Raw genomic sequence first — 17,899 nt, 5'->3', positions numbered from 1 at the left:
AATGTTAAGCACTATCTAATTTTAAAGGATCATAGTCAAAGGAGGTATGAACTCAGAGGATGTTCAGTGAGATCTCAGAAGCCTCATTGAGAATCAGACAACAGTTATGTGAAATAGGGGTATTTTTTTCCGCGACTGACCTTCGTAAACAGGAAGGTTCTAGGATTCTTACCTCTAATGTCCGTTTTATATTCAGCCTAAATGCATTACTTCACGAGAAGGTGTTAGATGGGACAACAAATGTCAAGCAATTTTGTCTCACTTGTTCTCTTACTTTGCTTCGAGCGAGCAGTGTAGCTTTTGACATCAAACGTCTTCAAACACTTATATGTATATGTTGCGTGTGTATGTTGTATGCGTATATGTTTCATATGTATGTTATAAACTTGACAAAAACAGTAGAAGAAAAACTGTACTATATGTGATCCAGAAAAAAAGAGGAGACTTTTGGGAAATTACTGAACAAAATTAAAATGAAGAAATACTTCAAATCACAACCACTCGGACAAGCAATCGTTGCCTTCTCTCTCCAGAATTGGATCACTGAAGTTGTATCGGTGTGCCAGCATACGAATATAACTTCAGTGACCTAATTCTGGAAACAGGATACACAATAATATATACGGGCATATCGAGAAAACGGTGCGGTGGTGAAAGAATATGCGTTGCGTTGTTAAATAAATAATGTTAAATAATAATAAATGTTAAATGTGTACATTATCAAAAAGGATAGAAGTTTGCAAACTGTTCCGATTCCTAATCCATATATAGAATTATTTTCTTTGTCAGTTGTTCACCTATGAGTCAGATATTATCTAAGTTATTCATTGCTATTGTTCTCCTACTCCGAGGTAAAATTTAAGAAAGTAACGGTGCTGACGATTTCCAATGGAAGCATTACTTCCCTAAGACCAAATTTTTTGTCATCATCTAAGGAAATATGTTTTCTTACTATGCTAAAAAGCGGAAGACAGCGAGTTCTAAGTGCCCATACAGCGCATCCATCAGGAAATTGCAAAGCATTATCAAAAATATCATAGAACTCCATCGTAAAATGCACCTGTCATTGCAACAACGGTGACGCAGATGCATGACATCCGTCGCTTGCCCGGTCAATCCATGAAGAAAGGAATCGAGCGCGGAAAATGAAAAACGACGGACGACGATGAACGCAAGGAAGGACACTTGTCTCTAAGCACGTTGTGTGCTACAAAAAACTGGGAGAACCCAGTCAGTCTGGTACCAATTTATCGATCCCGTCCGATATTTATCGATCCCGATAAAAACCCTGAGCTAACACATCGGCTAGGCCCCGCAAATCACTGTATAGATCTGACACACGTTCATAAACTGCAAACGATTCTGGATTGAAGTGAATGCGTTGCCGCGCCCAAGCGGACTGATTAACGCCAGAGACTTCATCCTTTACACCTTAAACTTTGTGCAGAATGAATGATTTTCCTCCTCCTCTGAGAAATGATCAGGTACTTGCCTATGTTTCTCATAAGCAAGTGCATCGTCTGAGGGTATTAGCCTACAGTATGCAGAAAGCTCCTTAGTACATTCATGAACAGGCCTCAAAGAGTACGTGTTTTCAAGAGGAATATTCGTCGGATAATGAACTCTGAATAGGCACTTGAGAACTAAGAGAAAGGGGCTCCGAGGAGCTGCGTGACAGTTCCAAGAAGATGCAAACCTTGCTGTGGTCGAATACCACAGCAGCGAGCGGGTGAGAGTGGATCCTGATGTCTTCTAAGGTCGCCCCATGATACAAAAGCACTCTTCTGTTTTAAACGGTCGGGCCATTCCTGAATGATGAGGATTTCGTGAATGATCTAATTATAGTCTATTACAGATAAAGTATCGAAGCCATTTGACAAAAATGTTATTTTTGTCAAATGCTGGGTGAATAAAAGGATAAAATATGGTGTTAATCAATCCGCTTGGGATGTGCCACCACGTTTACTTCAGATCAGAATCGTCTGACGATTACGAATATGTAGCTGGCCTTATCTGTGGGAGCTAGCCGATCTGTTAAGAAAGCGTTTTTACCCTCTCTGACGAGTCTGTCGCCAATTTATCGACACTGGAGGAAGGAGAGGCCTGGTTGGAGAGCGGATGGATTTGAACCTTCGATCGATCGCGCAGAACTTCTTAACGACTGCGCTACACCCGAACCGACAAGGTGAACAATACCGGTAATGCACAGTTGGGTAGAGATTGATCAACAAAAAGTAATGAACGATAAAAACTATTATCATCGTTGACCGCGATAGAATACGCCACCTTACCCCAAGTAAGGTTCGGCATCCATCTAGAAGGGATAAAGCCGCTACTATAATCCTTTTGGAAATGCGTATGATCTTATTTATTGGAAGGAATATTAATAAATTTTGGAGCAAGCGAACCAAATGAGATCTCTTTTGCTTCGAAATTGGCAAATTCTTGCAAATTCAATTGGAAACACCAAAAAAAAGGAGCAAGCAAAGTGCCTTAACTCTTCTAACTCCTCTATTCCGTTATTCTCATTGTTGTGATAATATTGATGATCCGCTCATTTACGCTGAGAATAATACACGCAATAATAATAGTATTAATAATACTAATAAGTCAATGATAATAATAGCAAGATTAAGCTTTGATAGCGCTGGATAGTGAAGTAGTTTTTTTTTTTTTGCGTGGTAGCCTTCCACAACTTCTTTTCAGCAACAAAAAGAAACGATTTTTGTAGCAGTGGCCAGTTCCAGTTACCTATGGCCGACTTGAACGGGTCTGAGAGCTCCGACGCACGTCGAAGCCTCAGCCCGTCAAACCGCAGTTTGATTTGTTCTGTAGAGAATTCTTTCAGCATGAAGTTTGCACAGCAAAAAGTCTTTAAAGACGTAAAACGGGACCGAATTCACGAAGTTTGTCGCAAAGTGACTTAATGATCCTCTCCAAAGTTTTAATCCGGAATAACGAGTTGTAAGCTGATCATCTCTGGAACTCAGAGGACCTGTTACCGTCTTCACTGATAGCTGTGTGTGAAGATTCATGGACGATGCTTCATTTAATCTAAACTTTTCGAGTGAATTATGTTAGCAATAGTTTTGGTTAAAAGTTTCGTATACAGAAAATGTTGCTTGTCTGTTTTTTTTAAATCATTTTTTGTATATGAAAATTTTTATTGGGTTAATTACGAATTCTTATGTTGTGATATATGTCACATATATCATGTGTCATATGTATATGTCAAAATATGCAGTTCTCAAAAATTATTTAACGATTAAATGTTGCGCGCGTTTTTAGTGTTGTACTTGGGAACAGTAAGTCCATTACTTCTCTCCAAATTGTGAATTCACGTATATTTCGGTCGATCCGATCACGTATATGAAAGAAATATTGTGTTTTTGGGAGGCGGAGTAGCACAGTGCTGAAAGGCTTCGCTGCATTTACACCGTCGATTGTTCGAAACTGCCTTAGCCCAGCTAAAGGTCCCGTTCCTTGGGCGTCGCTAAATTGATTCTAGGCTTGTCTGGGAGGATAAAACCTTATCTGATGCATTGGTTGCAAGTCATTGTACACATCACACACACGTACATGAATCCCGAAAGTTTCTGAATTGAAGTGGAATTTGCTGGAGCAATCCGTTGGAGCAAGAAAGCGGATTGAATGACGCCGGATACTTCATCCCTTACTGTGTTCTAATAGCTCCTGCGCTATTGTGAAAATACGGAATTGTGGTGATTTCTGGCACGATCCACAGCGAATGCGCAGCACACCAATGTACAAATCTCTACGAATTTTGTAGTGCATGTTTATGTTACGATGATATGAAACTGAACCATTCACAGTCTCAAGGAACCGCCTATAAATAAGAGTTGTCTAGGGTTGAAGTCATGAAACTGAACATAAATCATTTTGCAAAAGAAGATTCCTTTTATTTATTGGTAGGCGTAAAAACTAACCAATTAATGAGTTGTTTCATGCAGTTTTATGTACAACAAATTAAATACAACAGTGCAAACACGCGACCAAGCCAAAATTATCCGATTTCTCGGAAAGATCTTGATTGATCGTACAGTGCAGATACCGTAGCTCTATAAGAATACAGTGCAGATTAGATGTCAGATTTAAAATATACAAGTTGAATAACCCTCAATATCAAGCTCTAGCAAATTAAAAAAAACCATTTCCTACCGATCATATACCGAGAACCTAGCGAGAACCGAGCAATGGATATCACGCTTCCAGTCTCTGGACACCGAGAGCTGCACTTGTGGGTGTCATACGCTAAGTGACGGAAATTTCCTTCCTTCGTGTTCTCAGTATTATGTAGACATCATTTCCAGAGTTCACCCGTTGGATCAGCCTTGGGAACATTATTTTCCGCCTGTTATGAAACTTGAAAAAAAGAAACTTGATTACTTCTCCAATGGATTTTCCGAAGTTTTTAAAAGTTAGCGCAGATCCCTTCCTCCACGATAGATGCCAATCTTTAGAGCTTGTTTACAAGTATTATTATCGAATCATATCTTCAACTGCCGAGAAAGAAAGAGATGCGAAAGACGAATTTTTGCCGAGAAAGACATGAATGTCAAAAATTACAGCTAAGGAAAAACCGAATGAACTTATCATGACGTACGCTGAGTAGGTGTTAAAAAGTTCTTAAAAATCCTGATATTTTTTCATGCGTTGTGGGTACTGTACATGAACCATTGGAATGTGTACTTAGCCCTTCAAATATTTTCACGTGACTGCATCGATGCTACCCGGTTGTACTTAACGTTCTGTCGTGGCGGTGGTGCTGGCAAAGAATGTGAACGGTCGGAATAGGTAACCTTTTCCTTGGAAAAGAGCATGTTTCTGTACGCTAGGGAGCAAATAGATGTGCAGGTAATAGGAAAAACCCCCTCAAATCTGTAATTTCAGTGGAAAATTAACGACCGATCGATGATTGATGACTGAAAATAGAAGTACTACTTTGGGCCGGATCGGTACATCCTCGAGGAGAAAACTTGTAGGAGAAGCCGAAAATTGCCACCCAAAAACGAAGTCACATCCAGAGAAATGCAAAAGGATCAAACAAGTGAAAAACATAGGAATAAAACCATTTGGTCTCAGTTGGAAAAAAATTATGGTTAATGGAAAGCAACCCCTGACAGTGAGAAAATAGCTACTTTTTATTGGTTATTTCCAGAAGAGGAGAGTAGGTGATGATCGAAGTGAGCTGTTCAGAAGTTTCCCATTTTTGGGTTGTTAAAAGTAAAAAGCGCAGTGGTTGGAAATTTGAATAGAGAAGAAAATCAAGGCGTACAAAGCGAGTTAGTGATGCTGGAAAACAAGTCCAGATAAGTCAATGGTACTCTTGTTCGAAAATAATGCAGTAATTTTCAGTATAAACTCCGAAGATTCAAAAAATGAACTATTTGAATTAATAAAACACTAGGAGAATACAATTCAGAAGTAAAGAAACTATTTTGCTCCAATCATATCAACAAAAACATTTATTTCTCATGTTAATTGTGTCTCCGGCACATAAAAAGTTCCTACAACTGCTTTGTTGAACTACTTTCAATAAACAATTTTGTGTCTGCAAACAAGATTTCCAGATTTATTGGAAATTTCCCTTTGGCGATTCTTTCCATGGAACTGTAGTATGTATTAGAATGTGAAGTAATAAGGAATAAACGATAACAAATAATGAATAGTCAACAATGAATAAAAATAGCTAATAATTTTGAAATGTTAGAGTTTATCCGATTCTTAAATAAATAAATTTTTTTATCCTCTAAGTCCTCAATGTTCGAGGCAGCTGCTACCACAAAATCATTCTAGGATTATCAATATCTCGGCCCTCCACTATAAATTTCACTGTCATTTTTGTCTCAGCCCCTTAACTTTTTCCCGATGCACAGACGAGTCTTTGAATATCCGACAAAAACTCCTAATTCTACTTTGTGGTTTGTTATCGTAATTCTTTTCGTATGTACGTGAAACGTCAGCCAATAACGGCTGGGAGGGAACCTGTTCAGAACGTTCTCATTCGTGCAGACATGTGTGGGGCACCCGCAGTGGTATGTTATTATGCCCTCGTCGTGCACTGACTCTTGTATCGAATAACCAGTGCAAATCCCACCGCCTCTTTGAGGGACATTCAATCACGCACCCTAAGGAGGAGCGGAATAACAACTACAGTAATCGTTCTAGAAGTGCGGGCAATTTCGAAACATACCAGGAATAACGGGGAAACTAACACAGTTAGAAAAGAGTGGGATTTAGTGATGTGCTGTCCTCGCCTTGCACTTCATCAAATGCAAATGAGTGAAAGGAGAGCGGACAGCTCTAGAGACGCAGAAAGAAAACACAGTGGAACAGAAAGTGCAGTGGAGCCGTAAATTCAAGAAAGCAAAAACATGGAGGGCGATATAAGACGGACCAAAAGTCCGCGTGCACTTTAGAATCCCATTCCTCTCCACCACCTAAAAACACGTGTCAATCGACGCCGAATTGCAAGAAGCAGAGTGTGCGTTGTGACGAGAACGAGAAAGGTGCTGTCGTCTTGTCCTCGTCGAACGGACGAAAAGAATTCCGTCGGAAATTTTTGCCGGAATAGTGGAGGCGGATTCTCCGACTCCTTGTTCGAACTCCTCTCTTCAAGGTTTATGGACCCTGTGCTTAAAAGATTGTGTCGAAAAAGAGAAGGAAATGATTGCAACGAGTAGTCTCGCATTGGATAGTTTAACAGAGAAGAGCTGAACAACAACAAAGTAAATAATGAACGTAATACAACTTAGATAATTCGCTAATTGGTGATAATTACTTGATAACAGTCTACCTCATAAACTATGCTCTAGAACAGAACATCGGATACTACCATTCTATTAATTTTTTTGTTACACTTTTTCTTTTAAAAAAATTAGAAAGAAGGTGTGATATGAAAAGTCTGTGTTTTCTTCAGAAATCACCTTTGCTAACTATTTTGGCAACGAAAGAAAAGCTCTGTTCTCTTTTCCTGAGCCCATTGCAAGACCTTGAATTATGTAGCTGGATTGGATTGTCCATAAAGACAAAAACGACATGAGATTAAGGTTTTCCAGTTGGGAGTGGTCCCTCACCTATAGTATACTTATGGTATATTATTTTCGATGAAAATATGCAAGAAGTTCACAGACCAGGTCTCTGGTCAGCTGGTCAGATGCGAATGATGATTTTTTGAATTTTCATTCAAAAAAGTACAGTATTCTCCAATCAAAACCGTGCCAGAATTTTCTTTCGCGGGACCGACAAGGCACAAATTTTGTCTTATGTCTACTATGAAAGCTGTACTATAACGAAGTTTTTCAGTGTTTTCCGAAAACACTTGCAAGATAATTTGTTCGTGCGAAATTCTACTGCTGTGACACTGGCGTCATTGCAGTGGAGGTTCCGCAAGCCTGTACTAGCAGAAAAACGACGCTAATTGTCTAATATGAAATGACTGATGCTTTTTTTTCGTTGACCTTGCTTCGATTATTTCCACAAGTAGCCGCGAATAGCTAGGGATTTTCTGGGGCACCTGATTTCAGAAGGCTACCAAACAAAAGAAAAGTTGGTGCGTAAAACATCTCTGCAGAGGGAAAAGCAAATTTTAAATAGAATCTAAATTATTATAGCCATTTGTGACATAATGGCAGCAGCGACACCTTCTCTGAATATACAGGGTGGCTGTATATGTGTGCATAAGTGTGTATCGTCGGTCGTCGACTTACGTTGCAGATCAAAGATAAGGATCTGCGTTACTCAAGTAGAACCTTATCTTCTACTACCACGGTTGCCTTACACATAGAGGAATAACGGAACAAGTGCTCTTCAATGAATTGTTGGGAGATGGCGGCATGATCCGAGAACTTGCCTCACATATAATAAGTGCATGAAAAACGTAAGAAATTAAGAAATAAACGACAAAATAACATGTGAAGGTTATGCAAAGTAATCCTTTGGCAGGTCTTGGAACACCACGTCATTCTATGATTGAAAAGCGCATAGTATATCATCACGAACATCACAGTTATGCTATCTTAGAGCAATTCAAAATTCCTATCTCTCATTACGCACTCATTTCTTTGATATGTTCGTAGAACTCGGATCATCATTACCTCATTCAGAAAAAAGCTCGCAGTCTGACACTTGTCTGCATTCTTTTTTTTTCTCCAGGTTTCCAGGCCTATGCATGATTCTGATTAGAACTTGAAATAAACGTCATCCGAAGTCTTTGCCTCGCCAACAACGCTCCAAAGGAACATGAAATAGATGCGTTGCGGGAATATACAGTATCCGATAATATCGCCTATGCAGTGAGCAATTGCTCTTTGCTGAAATTGATGGCGAACTTTGTGCAGAATTTGTGTACGTTGCTGCATAGGGCATATTTTGTGAAAGTACATGTGTACTTGCATGACGAGTTCCTAAAGGTCTATGGCTTCTTTTTCGGGTAAAGTGAACGCGCCATGCGATGACAACCAACGCGATGACGATGATGTAGTGGCGGCGCCAGCGAGCCGCGGAAATCGCACCCGCCAACTTGCAGTACGCATAAAGTGCCGATGTACTCAAGAACAAAAATACAAAAGTGCTGGTCGAGAGCGTTCATCGAATGAATTGAAAAGAAGGCAGTGAAACAACAAAAAGGGACAATCCGGTCGGGCAACGATACACAATCATTTTGTCAACATCAGGATTTTTTCCATACTGCATAGAACATACCGTTCTGAACTTTGGTAAATTAAGGGAAATTTTAAAAAAAAACTTAAGACTCTTCAACGACAAATTGTTTTTATGGCCCCAGAAGTTAATTCGAGATTATAGAGTACATTTCCATCTATGGAGTGTTTTCTTTCACTAAAGAAGGGGGGATAGAAACCACTATGTACAATTTTTTTCTTATTATCTTCGGTGCTGGTTTTTTACACAGCATCGGATGGTGAACGTAACGTATTTTTCAAATATCGCAGTGAAAATGGGAAGCATCGCATACAGCTCCAGGGATCAGAAAGATGGATATCGTACGAAACGTAAGTCAGCCTGAAAATGTGAATTTCCTTCATCGTCAGAATTAATTAAGTGAAAGAAAGTAAATGTCGTTGACTCACTTCACGGACTCCCTTTAGTAGGTCACCAGCGCAAGCCGGCGACGTTATCGCGCTGTTAACACAATCCTTTAAAGGCATCACCCCACGAATCTGAGGTGGTACGGATTTCAGGTGGAGTATTCGTATACGGGATGGGAGACTGTGGAGAGGGAAGTGATTCCGTCCATTTCTTCCTAATTGCCGTAAAAAACGGCCCGGAAGATACGGCGCGTGCACAAGGCTGGCGCGCTCCAGTCGAATTCTCCGTAGAAAATAGTGTGCCAAAACGCCTGAAGCCGTATCTTCCGGGCCGTTTTTTACGGCAATTAGGAAGAAATGGACGGAATCACTCGCCTCTCCATAGTCTCCCATCCCGTATACGAATACTCCACCTGAAATCTGCGCCACTTCAGATTCGTGGGGTGATGCCTTTAAGCACAGGTACTAATCTAAGAAGGCAGCTATGCTTAAAAATACATAAATACCAAGTCAAAAAGGAATCATTCTATAGACTATACTTTAAGTCCATAGATAATTTTAAATAGTGCAAACATTACTATAAAAATTATAAAAATTACCAAAATAACTATCATTGCATGCAAAAATACATTGGCTGTTTTCAACGTATATAGGGCAAAAGTAGGTTATCAAAAATGACAGAAATTGCCTCCAGGTATTTTCCATGACATACCGGTAAAATGTAGCCTCGGAGGCATTAAGGGCATCAATTAGCTTCACTTATGGCCATACTTCTCCGAATATCTCAAACTTCTTGATTTCTAACAGATGTTTCGCGCTTTTACTGTAGTAGTTGCAAATCAATTCTCGAAACATATCTAATAATTTGAAGGACGTAACACCAAAATAAGGTGGGTGAAGCGTAGTCAGTAACAAATCGATCGATGGTTCGAAACCGCTCCACTGCCAACCAAGCCTCTGATCCATCCGGTGTCGAAAAAGTGGTACCTGGGATTAGTCTGGGAGGACAGAAGCACTGACCTAATACCTTGGTACGCCCTCGCAAATCATTGAAGTCGAACGCGTAGGTGAATCCCATGGGAATTGATCAATGCAACGTACTTCATCCTTCTTTATCCTGTAACATCGGAAACTCGAAGACTGTTGTTGCTTTAGTTTAAATGAAATTTGAAACGATTGCATGTGTTTTTAAAGACGGATCTGGGCGATCCTGTCAAGACAGATTTTTTTGAAAGTCAACTATGTGTTTTTTTCAGAAGTCAGTGGCTTTGTTTCGTTTGAGAATAGTCCTTTTTTTCACATTGAGTAACAGATTTTCCGCAGTGCACTAGAAAGAATTACACGCTGCGAACCAGTAGAGACAGAATCTGGGACCACTAAGAACGCGAAAGTGGTTCCGGGAGTGTATCGATGAGATCCTACGTCTACGGGAACGTGAACTTCACAAACATGGCAATGTTGCTATAAATCAGATGGAAGATTACAAGATGTTTCAAAGTAGGACTTATTCACTTACTTCACTTCACTTCAGTCACTTATTATTTCAATCAGGCATTTTACCGTATATTTTCGTGGTCTAGTTTAACATACATTAAGTTTAGTTTAATATATCTTTCACATATATTTTTAGCCTTTAGCTCAAACTATCGGATACAGAATTGGGACACAAGCTCATGGAAGTTTGCCACGTTCTGCCATCGCATAAAAGTGAGACGAGTCGTACTAGCTGCATGATCGTAACTTCAAGCCCACATTCTGCGAGTCACTGTTGTCTCTGTCGCTGAAGAATTCCAGAGAAATCAGAACTTAAATTAGATGTAATCTGTAGGAATTTGTGAAGCCTAAAAGCCAGACATTACAGCTAGACTAGTGTGCTGTACTTTTTGAGAAAAACACTAGTACAGCTGAACTTGTCTCCAAAAGTCCTTTCTAAACACGAGGAGCCCTCCTGTTACGAAAACAGATTAATTTTGTTGCTTATGTGATCAGGAATAAGATTTCTAAGAAGCAGTTTTCCTTTGGTCTACCTTCACCAGCGGATGCCGGATTCAAATGTGAAACTTATGACTTCGTCTTCTGGTGATGGAGGTCGTTCTTGTCAGGACACGGTAGTAGAGGAATTGGTTGCCAGTGGGGTTTAAGAGATCTCCAAATTTTAGGATGACTCAACAATAAGGGCGACTGGCAAAAAAGAACCAAGTTTGAATTGGAGCTCCACCTTTGAGAAGTACCTGTATCGTGGTGAAAGTGAAGAGAAGGCGACAGTCGCACAATCGTTAAGAGCAGTTTACTTCTCAGGAAATACTTTCAGGACAATTATCCTTAAACACAGCGTATCACGACGCTTACGATACTGAGGACTTGAATATATATATATATATATATATATATACATATATATACATATATATATATATATATATATATATATATATATATATATATACATATATGTATAGATAGATAGATAGATTTTAGGATGTAGATTACGGATGTGTGTATGACCCCGCTAATTTCCCCTTAATCTTCACGAAAAAGGCGTCAGAACGGCGTTTGTTCCGACGAAGGTAGTTTCGAAAATTGCGTCATTCTTGCACAGGCACCGGTTTTCTCAGCACTCTATTTATTGGTTTTACTAAAATAGGCTGGCCAGCTCGGACGGACGCTGCGCGTACACAGGGGTGACGGGCTTTCGCGCACCTCGTAGAAACAAGTACCGTTTCTTACGCCGTTTTTCAGGACATTTACGGGGAAATCTGCGCAGCCATACCCGTAGTTATAGTCCACAATTCGAACTCTTTGTTCGGCCACAGAGTCTCCAAAATCGTCAGCTTTGTTGGAAATGAGAAGCTGAAATCTTCTATTTTGGATAGAATTTTTCAAGACTATTCTAATCAGAGTGTGCCCACAATCCGTGGAGCAGTGTTCTACGAGGCCACCGTACATACCACCTCTATAAATCATCATTTACATATGCGACCTACTCGAGGCGATTTGTTCAACAGAAATTCGTTCGACATGAAATTATCCAGCTTACTTTGTGATGAAGGTGATACATGTTACGAACAAGATGGGTTCACACGCGGAAGAACGATCAAATCGATTGTTTTCCGACCTGATAGCTTTGCAAGCAGCCACTAAACTGTATGACATGTGCAGTTTATCAATGTACATTATACGCTGGAATGTTATTTACTTATTATATAGCTGCTGAACTTAGACTTCATGAAACGTATTTACTATCCAAGTAGGTGTAGCATAGTTGGTAAAGAGACTCGGCTGTAACGGCATGGTCGATTGTTCAAAACCGCGCTGGGCCAAACACGCCATTCATCGTACCGAGTACAGCGTTGTATGCCACCAAGCTTGTCAAAAAAGGATACACGTGCTGGATGCAGTGGTTGCACCCCCTCCCCTCATCGGTATTTGTCGCAGAAACGCTCACAAACCTAAAAGGACCCTGAATTGAAACCGAATATGTTAACCGAAGCGGTCTGATAAGCTATACACTCTATCCTCTTCCTCTTTCGTTCTTGAGTGTGCTATTGGTTTTTGTGGTGCGCATGAATGAAGAGTTCATCTTCATACTAAGTAGCACGCCAGTTGGGGATCCATACCACAATAATGAGCTGGTGCAGCTTATACTATTAGAGTGTTCGGAAAGTATCTGCGGAAATACGGCAAAATTTCAAAATAACACAACTTTTCAACAACACTTTATTATTCGACGAAATAACCCGCCAACATCGACAACCTTCTGCCAAAGTCTCACAAGATCATGGATTCTTTTTGCGTAGAACTCCGGCGACTTGGAGGCGAAGAAGGCCGAAGGTCATTTTCGAGGTGGTCAGGATCATCGTAGCGCTTCTCTTCCAGGTGATGCTAAAGCGATCGAAAGAGGTGGTAGTCGTTGGGGGCCAGGTCCGGGCTGTACGGTGGCTGCGGTAGAACTTCCCATCCGAGCTCCAGACTTTTCTGGGAAGTCTTCTTCGCGGTGTGAGGGTGCGTGCAGCAGGCGAACGTTGTCGAGCTTCGGGTGCTCCTTGCGGATCTTGTCAGCCAGTCTTTGCAGTTGAGCGCAGTAGACCTCGGCGGTAGCTGTCGTGTTGTCCGGCAGCAGTTCGAAACGGTAGCATCCATGAACTCCCCGCCAGACGCTCAGCATGACCTTCTTCTCATGGATTTCACCTTTCACGAAAGGATCCGCCAGCGCGCCACGCACATTTGTGGGTGTGGTTGACGTAAAGGACCAATTTGTCATCTCCAGTGACAATGGTGTCCAGCCAGTCGAATCTGCGGCTTCTGGAGAGCAGCTGAGTGCAGGTGTCCAAGCGTCTTTGGCGGGTGCGGGACAAGAGGTACCCGTGAAAACCGACTGACCGCTCCTGTCCTCCCTTCGGCACCGCGCGCCTCCGCGTAATTACGGCTGCCGCTCCACCAGCTAGACATTCTCCACGACCGTCTGAGATCATCTACACCCCGCCTCCCTACTGCTCTCTAATCAACGCCGCGCGCGACGTTCGCGCCGCGACGAAGCGGTGGATAGTGCGAATTTTGAAGGGGGGAGTGAAGAACGAATTGCCGAGGCGAATTCTGATGTACGGATATAGTAAACTAAGCGCATATTATTGGGAATAAAGGAGGAGAATAAGTAAAAATTATTTCAAAAAGATGCTCCAGGGAAAAGAATAACACGCATATATTTTCAAACATATCATAATTTAACACATTTCATGCCCTAAGTTTTCTATATAAACTAGCAGTGCATAAATACGTGTTTGTCACGATGCCATTCAACGAATTCGTGTTCAACTTTCAACTGCGGCAGTTATAATAACAGCAACTTTATGCGCTTATTACTTTGTATACACTCTTTAAACTCCTTTCTACATTTTACCTTTTCAAAATTTTACATAGATATAATCTTTATGTAGAACAAGTATTGAAATATGCCAATATTTGATATATTTCAATACTTGCTTGTACGTCTTATACAGTTTTATATAATAGAACTTTGTATGGCTCTTCAAGCTCCTTTCGTTTTATAGCTCCATTTCTATCTATTCTCTGCATAAAATCAATATGACAGGTTAGCTGTATTAGTGGCGAACAGAGACCTTTGTATCTTCGAGGTATACCTTCAGGTACAGTGTATGTCTGCGAGGCATTATTCGCACCCCGTTAATCGTCGGATGCCAGTTTTACCCAGCTAGATAAACAAAAGAAATCATTAGAGAAAAAAAAAAGTAAAAAAATAGCGTAACACCGATCAGTGAGACATTTTTTGAAACATATCTCGCATTCCCAGAAATGGATGTGTTTTCCACCTAACAAGTCGAGACAGGATAATTTCATTTTCACTCGCAGTTCTAAATGGCATATCACTTATACGAACCTATTTCATTCTTCCTCTCTTTTATATTAATTTACAAGCACACTTTATGTAGACCTTCAAACAACATCTAATACCAGGTACTTTCTTTTCCGTTCGACTTTAAAAGGCATCATAAGAGCTGTAAGCGCGGCGGAAAAAATCGTCGTAAGATTGGCAGACGCGGCGAAATGGGTGGGGAGGGTGGCGTGGGCGTTGCGTCTTGAAGACGTAGCACAAGAGGAGCAACCAGGCTACTGTAGCGATCATGACGGTATCAGGAGACGCGCGGTGCAATTAACGACGCTCATTAGCCTCCTGGATACGCGGCGGCACATCATACGGGTACCTCTTGACCGTTCCCCGTCTTTGGCAGTTGCCGTCGCTCAATGCATGTGGGAGCCACTGGCACTGGGAGCTTTTTCACCATTCCGAGAGATCGCAGTCCATTGCTCACGGTGGACAGCGAACAGCCAAGACTGGCAGCAAAATACCGCACACCTGCATATGGATGTTCCTCTTCCAGATTATTCAGTTCGTCGAACGATATTGCAGTCGGTCGGCCAGAGCGATGCTCATCTTCGAGTTTTTTTGTTTCCGGCTTCGAAGCGCTGGAACCAGGCGCGCACAGACCGCTCAGAAGGGGCTTCAATGCCGAATACTTGACTTAAGTTTCGATGGGCTTCAGCAGTGGGGTGGCCAGATTCAAAGTCGTAAAGGAGTACGTGTCGAATATGGGTGGAATGTTTGGCCATTATAGGACGAAATAGACAACGAAGAGGGAGCCAGACATGTTATGAGTATACAAGCGATAGCGTCATTATATAATATATTTAAAACGGGAACTTCCAGAACATCTCAAAAAATCTGTGCTACTGCGGAATTTTCAGAAGATACTTTTCGAACACCCTAATACTATATGTTTGCGATCGGTCGCTCAAAAGAAAGCAGGAATAACTGCTTCATCTAAATTTTCTTACAGTGTACCTACGAGGTTATTTGGATGGGACCTTTATTTCCCGGAAGTTTCGGTTCTTCGTTTTCTCCAGAGGCATATATACAGGTTGATCAGAACAGTGCAATATTTATTCCGTCACATGTCACACTACTTCGGGTCAGTGTTTCGATAGTCACTCAAGGTAGTAAAAATGGAAGACATACACATACGTCATAGCTCTCACGTTATGTTCCACCAGATGTGCTGCGGCTAGTAGCATCCACTTGTCAGCGCTCAGTGAACCACCCAATGAGTATTGCTGTGCACAACAGCAATACTCGTTGGATGGTTCACTGAGCGCGTAGCGTAGCGCAACAATATAGATGTTTCGATCTGCACACAAAATCAGGCAGTTATAGGTAACAGTGCGGGGCAAAGAGCAAGAACTCGTTAGTTATCGATTGAAGCATTCATTCCTATTATTTAGTGGAAGGTTTTTTTTTTAAGAAACGTCTTCCTGGACGGTATTTCTGTTTCGTGAACGTATAACGCATTTCATATCATAATAGTTTCCTTCGTGGACCTCATATTTATGCCTTCTAAGTGGTTTTATCAAACTCTCATGCCGTTTGTCTGGCACACGTTCAGTGGGGAATGGTAAAGAGGGTCCGCAATTTTTCGCAAAGGGCTCACGTAATGTCTATATCGTGCTATATAATAACGCGCTTAATCCGTGTGTGTGCGTGTGTCTGTGTGTGCGTGTGTCTGTGTGTGTCTGTGTCACGAAAATACTCCACAATGCGAGCACTCTACCTTTTATCCATTGTGCAAAATTATATGGAAGTCGATGTTGGCTTTGATAAGGCAAGTTAGTTTCTCTCATGAAGGTAAGTAAACTTTTATATGAATGTATACTCCCAAATTTGCAAACTATCATGCTGTTTAATAACGGGCTTATTCTGTCACCTGTGTGTGTCTGTGTGTGCGTGTGCCTCAGTCAAGAAATTCCAAAAAGAGAGGAAGACGGATACCACGGCATTGAATTCGTGCTCCGGAGCCAGATAGCTGTAAAATGGGGTGGGACGGGTCCCATGAGGTCGGAATGGTGCGCCGATGCCAGGAAGCTATAGAGTGAGGAGAGACGGTTTCCAATGCATCGAATTGGTTCGCGGGAACCTCAATGCTGTAGAATGGATTTCTATGGTTCCTTCGCATATCTATTTCCCAGCATATCTCTCTGATGCTGCTAACATTCTTTCTTCAAAAAGAGGAAACACACGTGCGAGAGGCTGCTCAAACACAACACATGGTAACAAACAGTTTACACGAACTGACGTAGAACGTTATTTCTGTCACTATGATAGTGATATTCACGTCATTTCAAGTTAGCACATCATTCTTTGCTAATAGTTGACAACTATGGAAACTCATACTTCGAATCATGTTTCCAAATTGTGAGGTTTGAGAGGAACAAAAATCAAGTTTGATTGTTCTCCAAATATAGAACTGACGCGTTCAGGAAAACCCATAAAGTCTTTCATCTATGCTTAAATTATCATGTAAAAAGATTGAAGAAAGCGTTGATAAAAAAAGCTATTCTAATTTTGCAAAAAATGTCGCTACTGTTATTTCTTATTGATCGGTGAAGGCGAGCGAAGCGAACACCAAAAAAAGCCTGAAGTCCGGCTTTAGCTGGACGTTCAGGCTGATATATATATATATATATATATATATATATATATATCGCAGGATACGCACTATCGGTAATTGGTCTGTCGAGGCATGATTGGTGCATGGTCGAAACTCGGCATTCTCGTGTGTCTTCTGTATTATGATTGTTTTTTTTTGGTATTCGCAAACACACGTTCATTTCGGACTGTGTTGATGTTATAATGCAACAGTCACTGATGTATCTGCAATGCCATTATTGGTGTGCGCGCAGCACAGGATCTTCTCAAGAAGCAGGTCCAGCATGTGAAAAACGGGACTTTCCCATCTTTGTCTCACCAAAATTTAGAAAAATGGCGAAGTTACTCCGAGCTACTGAATTTAGTTCAAGATCACACATTTTAATTTTTTCACATTTCACACATTAAAAAGTTGAAAAATTTAACTTTTATCCCATCTGAATTCAAAAAAAAAAACAAGAAGGTGGGAAGAAGCAGCGACATAACTGTTTAGTAGGGCAAACCTTCTTCTCTGGAAAACTTCCCGAAAGATTTCTAGTGGTCATCTCATCATGAAGTTATTTGCGACCTTCCAGGCATTACAGTGTGCACAGACTCTGAGCATTTTTTTGGTCATTCAACTGCATTAAATCCGCTTTCAAACTGTTGAACGGTACATATAATTAAACCCTTTATCTTATGCAAGCGGTTTCAAGTTTCTAACCTTTTCGCAAAAATTTGACTCAGCGGGCTGTCTAACCTGCATCGCCCCAATGTCATATTATAAGGACCAAATGTTGATTTTTCGTGTTTTTTTCGTCGTTCTTCTCTAATCCGCCCTATGCGCCTGACTCTT

General features: G+C 41.0%; 1 protein-coding gene across 1 annotated transcript; it reads right to left on the bottom strand.

The window, feature by feature from the left end:
* Positions 1 to 12,921: 12,921 nt before the first annotated feature.
* On the bottom strand, positions 12,922 to 13,329 carry RB195_014066 (uncharacterized protein; the record flags this gene model as incomplete). The annotated part of the gene is made up of 1 exon (XM_064204168.1): positions 12,922 to 13,329. The coding sequence occupies one exon, from the start codon at positions 13,327 to 13,329 to the stop codon at positions 12,922 to 12,924; it is 408 nt and encodes a 135-aa protein (XP_064060049.1).
* Positions 13,330 to 17,899: the final 4,570 nt, after the last annotated feature.

The sequence above is a fragment of the Necator americanus genome, chromosome V, assembly GCF_031761385.1.
Source record: "Necator americanus strain Aroian chromosome V, whole genome shotgun sequence".
NCBI classification, from domain to species: Eukaryota; Metazoa; Nematoda; class Chromadorea; order Rhabditida; family Ancylostomatidae; genus Necator; species Necator americanus.
Note: the sequence above shows the minus strand (reverse complement) of the source record. Positions and strands in the feature narration are given on the sequence as shown.